Source organism: Labrus mixtus, chromosome 11 (genome assembly GCF_963584025.1).
Source record: "Labrus mixtus chromosome 11, fLabMix1.1, whole genome shotgun sequence".
NCBI lineage: Eukaryota > Metazoa > Chordata > Actinopteri > Labriformes > Labridae > Labrus > Labrus mixtus.
In genome coordinates this window covers 14,157,287-14,164,417 of record NC_083622.1, presented here as the reverse complement: position 1 = coordinate 14,164,417, position 7,131 = coordinate 14,157,287, and the positions used below count along the sequence as shown (strand labels likewise).

Here is a 7,131-nt window from a genome sequence, read left to right as displayed (position 1 = left end):
CGGTTGGGCCAAACTGCAGTAAACCAAATTCCTCAATAATATTGCTTAACAAATGAAAACAAATCCCACCCCCCCAAAAAGAAAAACAAATCTTAATAAAACATACTGAATGAAATATTTTGTTAATGTTTCGACAGTCTACATAGTTTTGAATCAATGTATGATATGTTTATTTACCAAAGTTTGATGGAAAGAAATATTAAAAAGATTTAAATAAATGTTAAAATTCAATATATGATGGAACATGATGGCCGGCTTAAATAACATTAAGTTAAATACATTCCAAGGACATGAGGCATTTGAGGATAGTATAAAAAATCGCATCACAATCGGTTCTTAAGATCAGTAAAGAGTTAGTTGGGTAGAATTCAGAGTCTACACTGTCTTGTTATCACTGTTTCAAAACACATGTTTATAGAAGCACATCTTCAGCCTTACATTTGTGTATTACTTCAGCTCAATGTGTCCCAGGACAGACAAACAGACAGATGGATACTGACACTGAAACCGCCTTCCTTTAACAAGGCTAACAGTCAAACTCTATGTGGAATCGTATTCACATTGTTTATAGATAAGGCTCAGTAGACCAAATTAAGTAGCCTGGACGTACCTGAACTGTGTTAATACACGGTAAGAAGATTAGATGAGATTTACCAACCCAGCATTCGTCAGCTGCAGTGTTCACTCAGACCTTGATGCATAGCAACAGGTGAGCCCTGTGCACCACGGTAGCATCCACTATGGACTAGGACATGGACCAATCGGGCCGAAATGGAAGTTATCATTTCCTTAAGACCTTGGATCGCCTCCTCCCATCCTTCATCTGAGCTCCTGGTGAATGTCAGTGTTCACCTCCTTCTGAACATTCTCTAATAGTAAGCTTTCATCCTTGTTTCCATAGATTTTTTAAAATCTGTGTTTTTATATGTGGCAGCATCGTTTCTTTGGTCAACAATCCACTCCAATGTTTCCATCTAATATATTTTCAGCTACAGCCATTCACTCCTTTATATGCTGACATTAAGACATACCACAATGTGAGGTGAACATGCTTCAATATGACGGCACACATCTTCTGGAGTGTGTTCACATGGACATTCAAGGGGCTCCTGTGCACCTGCAGGTACTTGTGGGTGAGTGCATGCTTTGGGACATTTTCTCATTTGTATTTAAATTCTGGTAAAATTATTTTATTAGTTTATAAAGCATTACATGGCCTTGCACCAGACTACCTATCAGATATGATTTTAGTTTATGAACCAGTACGGCCCCTCAGATCCTCCAGTTCCTCTCTCTTAGTTGTTCCACAGAGCAGGACAAAAACCTTTGACGATGCTGCTTTCAGCTGTTACGCTCCGAGACTGTGGAACGACCTTCCTGAGGGTCTGAGAGGAGCCCAGAATATCGAGATTTTTAAACGGAGTCTTAAAACTCATTTATTCAGTCTGGCTTTTATATAGTGTTTCATATCAATTCAAATCTTAACATTACTGTATTGTCTTTTTTATCCTACGACAATTTTAAATATTTTCCTCTTATGTATTTATTTTAATATCCTGTTGCTTTTATGTGTCGTATTTTATTGTATTTTATTTTTATACATATATTTTATTTTTAATTCTTATTGGTGTGCATTGGTCTCTCAATGATTTTATCAATGATTTTATAAACTACTTTTTGTCCATAACTTTTCTGCACTCTTGTTAAGCACTTTGAACTGCAATTTAATTTGCCTGAAAGGTGCTATATAAATAAAGTTTGATTGATTGATTGATTGATCCATGTAAAGCTTTTTCTGAGGGTTGTTTTATTCATGGTGAATGTAAGCCATGTTTATTTGCATTGCAGATCTGTCCATATAATGCAATCAAATTCTTGCCAAGGCAACAATTCATTACTGAGGGAACGAGCCGACGTCAGAGAAAGCTTGTGGGTAAGGATGATAAAAAGTCAGTGATAAACATTACCCAGTAAAACCTCTACAAGCATGCAGCTAATAAGACTTTATTTAATTGGATTAAATGTGTTTAGACAGGCTTGTGTGACCTACCTTCATGAGCCTCAAATGTGCTTTTGTCCTTTTGGTTTTGTGGGGACATCAAAAAAAGATGACAATTCAATTACCCTAAAAATGACCTGTTATTATAAATTATACCATGGTCAGGGCAAATACTCAACTCTGATTGGCTGTAAGGTGTCAATTAAATCCTGACAATTGGACACCAATGAGGTCGTTCCAGTTAAACTGTCTGTTTACCATTCTAAATGAATGTGCTCGTAGCAAAAGCCTCTCTACAATTTATGCAACTTTTTACAAGCAAATGTCTCATAAAGAAGATGAGAGGCTTTAATATTTCTTTAGATTGTTTGGAGAATATGACAACTTTGATGATTAGGGTGAAGCCGATGAGAGAGAGAAACTGATAAACTGTTAAGGCTTTACAAAAACAATGCACTCCATTTTTCTCTGCCTGCAAAGCATGGCCAATTTTGTGACTTCTAGGTAAACTAATAGCTGAAAATGAATCTGCACCAGATGTCACAAATTTGGCTCCACGTTTCAGTATCAATTTTAATTGCTTCCTCTTTAAAAGCTGCTCGTAAGTTTGATCCGTTTGCGGTCACACACTGAAGTTGCTACTCTGTAATTTTTGCAGCCATTGTTTGAAATATCTGAATTCATTAGCAAGGATTAGATTGTGACTGACGGTGTGTTTAGTGTATGTTGTTATATGTTGATGTGTTTTGGGAGGGTGGCAGGGCTTGAAATTATTTGGGGGGGGGGGGGGGGGGGGGGAAGAAAAAGGTTTGGGGAATCACATGCCTTATTGGATAATAATGACAATCTCAGATTTTTGTCAAACCCTCAGAATTTACCAGAGAAACAGTTACAACCTTTTAAAATCCCTATATTCAATTGCGGAAAATCACATGAAACACGCTTTGTAATGATCTTATTTTTTTCATACATAATGTGGAAGGTTGTCTTTTTATGGCATCAGCATGGGTGAAAAGCCAAATACAAATTTCTCACTTTGTGGGACAATGAAGTTAATTTTGATCTTAAACCAGTAATTATGTTATAAACAGGATAACGCCTGATGAGGTGCATCCATGCCACCCATAAATTGCTGATCATGGACACCTGCCTCGCATAATACTTTAAAGTATCAGGTTTGAATGTAAACCAACAACAAGCTGTGTAATCTTATCTTGTTTATGGAGCCAAAGGTCTATCTGCTCTAAATCTATGTTCCATCCCAGCACGTGTAAGCAGAGATACGACGTGTTTACCTCATTTGTCTTTCTTTGTCAGGCCCTGGGAGTAAAGGGATTATAGCCATACCAGGAAGTCCCGACCGCACTACAGCCCTTCATAAACGGCTCACCAAAACCGAGAAGGAGATACTGTCGCTCAAGACCAGGTTTGCCTGTGAGAGAGCATCATGGGAAAGGAGGTTTGCTTATCTGCAGAGAAAACAGGAAGAGCTACACAATCAGGTGTGCGTTCAAATGTGTTAGTGAGAGACAAAGTTGTGTGTATACAGTGAATAACTGATGGCTTTTTCCTTAGGTGGCCTCTCAGGGTGGAGTGTTGGTGAAAGTGGGCAGTTTTGAGGACCAGGGGGGGTCAGGAGTGGACAATGGCGAAGTATATCAGGAGTGTCCAAGTAAATGACACAAAAAAACTACAGTTTTTAACTGAACAATGCTGCTGAATTAAATAATGACATGTGCTAACGACTCTCCGATGAACAGGGAATCTCCCAAGAATTACGTACCAGCGCAGGGGATCTGATTTGTCAACGAGAGGCCTCACGTACGCCAGCAGTTTGACAGGCAGCCACTTCTCCACATATTCAACGATGAGCTCCAGACCTGCCTCGTCCTCATCTTCTGGCGCCAGGTACAGCCCTTTAAGGAAAGGTTTGCAAGGGAATCGTCCGAGGAAACCATTCTCGTATCAGTAAAGCAAATACAAACTACATCGCAAAGATGGTTAGCTTAGCACAAGGACAGGAAACATGAGAAAACGCTAGTCTTGCGCCTCCAGATTAAATGAAATACATCCATCAGCTCCTCCAAAGCTCCCTGATCATGTTTTATCTTAGATGTTTATTATGAACAAAAAACCAAGTAGCAAGACAAAAACTTGACTTACAAGAGCTAGTACAACAACTGGTAAGAAAAACCTACGTCTACTGATTTGTGCGGACACATGGGATCTGAAATGTAATAAGTCTCGCTACCTGGTTGGATTTTGCTACCTTAGATAGAGAAATATAAAAAACCTTTGCACAGCCATTTCACAAGACAAACTTAAAAGTAAACTCCTGCGTGTGCATGTGTGTATACACTTCAGCCTATGTGTGTGTTGCATGACTACAGAGTGTAAAAACTGAAATTTGCCCTCGCAGGGATCAATAAAGGTTCATCTTAATCAATAAAGGTTAATCTTACCTACTGTATAACCTTTCAGGGAGGGCCAGGCCACACTGGACAGTTGTAAAAGTGCAGTGACGTTCTTGATCCGAATCTCCATCGGAAAAACGAAAATACGCTTTATTTTCAAAGATGTCAAACATACACTGCACAGGTTAAAGATTTTTTTTAAGACATCTTATTTCATTCTTATTTCCCTTCAGATGTTTTAAATCTTCGACATATCATGTATCGTCACTTATATTTTAAAAGCAGCCACTTAAATCTGCATTCTGTTGAAAACTGGTCAATATCTATACATGAACCGTGTAATAGCTACACTGTTAATGCATCAGTGTATATTTATATTTGTAAATATTGTTTATACTCGCAATTACCTGCTTGAACATAGCTTATTATTATTATTATTACCACTTTTATTATTGCTTTCACTTGGTACTTATTGTTTATTATATTGTTATTTCTATTTTTATTTTCTATTGTAAACTTATCGATAATTCCTACTGATTTTTGGTGTTATGAGCAACTAACAAAATTCCCCCTGGGATTAATAAAGTATTTCTGATTCTGATTCTGATTAAAGCTCTATAAAATGTACTGTCATCTTCTCTATCTTTCTAGTGTAACTGACTGAATCTTTTCTCTTCCTCCAGTAGATCATGGAGGGCATCCAAACCGCCTCACCGGGTTTTTGTACCACACTCCCCCATGGACCTGGAGTTGGGTCACCGCGTCAGGATCATGCTGCCAAATGGAAGGATCAGCACAGGAACTATCCGTTTCCTGGGCCACCTGCAGGGGGAGGCAGATCTCCACCTTGGGGTGGAGCTGCAGACAGCTCATCACGGAATGAATGACGGCAGCCACAGGGGACACTGCTACTTTGAATGGTGACTGATCTCATTTTCTTACTGTGTGAATAGAAGCCACATGTAACCCTGAGCTCATTAGACAGAAGCTGATTTTTAAGATATTACTATACAGTGTCTGAACGAGGTCTGTCCAGGCTCATCTGTTTAAAAAAAAGTATGACTTCCAGTGCCTGGGTTAAAAACATACGAGTCACTCTGAGAATGAACACATTACATCACAGTCCCTATAACTATGCCTCCAGACATACCTACACAAATCCTGTGCACTTAGTGGTTGAGGTGAAATATGCAAAACACAGATTGAGGTAAACTTGACAGGCTACAGCTTTTAAGAAGTGGAGTGTGTGTGTGTGCACTTGAGATGTGAACTCATTTGCTTGCAGCAATGACAGATGACAATGTAGAAAAAAAACAGGATTTTGTTGAGTTTCCGTTAAGAGTTTAGCTCATTACATCTCAGAAGATTTGATTTGAAAGCCAACTCCAAACACGACCACTTTTTTAACGTTTGCTTTTTCTGTTTCTTCCCTTTGCAGCAAACCTGGTTATGGGGCATTTGTACCATTCCACAAACTACTGATGGCCTGGGAATGACAAAATGACAGACAACCGAGCTTGGCAACTGGTTGCACCAGAAAACTGAGTGTAAAACACTAGTTACAGTTACCTTATTGTAATGCAACACATCTTTGTTGCACATACTGTACATACAAAGTTATGTATGCCATTTGTACTGAGCCCATGAAGGCTAAGATAAGAAAAAATAAAAAGCTGTTTGTAAATCAGTTCCACACCAAAGCTGTGCCCACAGCTTGTAAATCCATGACTGAAGTTTGCATAGCTGTGTGCACTGTTGAAAAACACCCTGGGTACTGGTTCTGAGAAGTTACCCAAAATCTATGTGCACAGATTTACAAACTGTGGTAATGGATTCAAAAATGGCTTTTACATTTTTTCTAACCTTGGCCTTCAGGGGCTCCCGACATATGTCTTGTCTGATAATCACAATAAAAATACAATAAAAAAATCAGTTCCTTTGCTTCAAGTGGGATCTTATGTAAGAGATGCAGAAGGTATCTGATGTTCTTTTGTCAACTTAGATGGTATATACGTAAGTCTGCTCCCAAAACAAGCTAACATGTCTTAGACTAAGGGAAATGCTTCACTTCCAGCACACGGTCAGCCTTGGTAAAAAAAAAAAAGAATGATAAGAATGATAAGCATGGGAATAAAAAAACAGGTCTAACCAAAACATGTTTTATAGCACCATGATAGACGTTTCCAACATTGGCAGCTGATGGCAGTGTTGTTAGTTTTGCAGGTAATTTGCTATTCACCAACCAGAATAGCTCTTCTATAATACCATGGTTGTGTTTATTATGGATGACTGAATTCTAAAGCAAAGTTAATGGTGGCGCTAGTAGATAAGTCAGGACTCACTTAGGTCATCTTATGGACTCCAGATATCTGTACAAAATGATAAGCCATGCATTCCAAACAACAGCACACATACACTTACACAGACTGACCTTTCCCCTCCCCAGAAAAAATGTCTGTGCTTGCAACATGAGATGGAGGGTAAAAATGTCTTTTGCACCCTTGGGCTCGCCCCCAGTTTTACCAGAAAAAAAATGAGGGAGTGTAAATGTCATGTTGCTCATTTCCAGATAAACTTTGGAAACATATGAATAAGACATTATTCACAATAATAGTGTATTAATAGTCTTAGTCTTAATAGTGTATTAATAATAATACACAATAAGACATAAGACGAGACAGATCACAACACTGACCTCAAATATAAGTAGAACTAACA

General features: G+C 38.5%; 1 protein-coding gene across 1 annotated transcript; it reads left to right on the top strand.

The window, feature by feature from the left end:
* Nucleotides 1-690: 690 nt before the first annotated feature.
* On the top strand, nt 691-6,351 carry LOC132983731 (uncharacterized). Its single transcript, XM_061050173.1, has 8 exons — nt 691-875; nt 990-1,133; nt 1,849-1,933; nt 3,317-3,501; nt 3,575-3,671; nt 3,760-3,907; nt 5,097-5,333; nt 5,852-6,351. The coding sequence occupies exons 2-8, from the start codon at nt 1,059-1,061 to the stop codon at nt 5,907-5,909; spliced, it is 885 nt and encodes a 294-aa protein (XP_060906156.1). The 5' UTR covers nt 691-875; nt 990-1,058; the 3' UTR covers nt 5,910-6,351.
* The last annotated feature ends 780 nt before the right edge of the window (nt 6,352-7,131 follow it).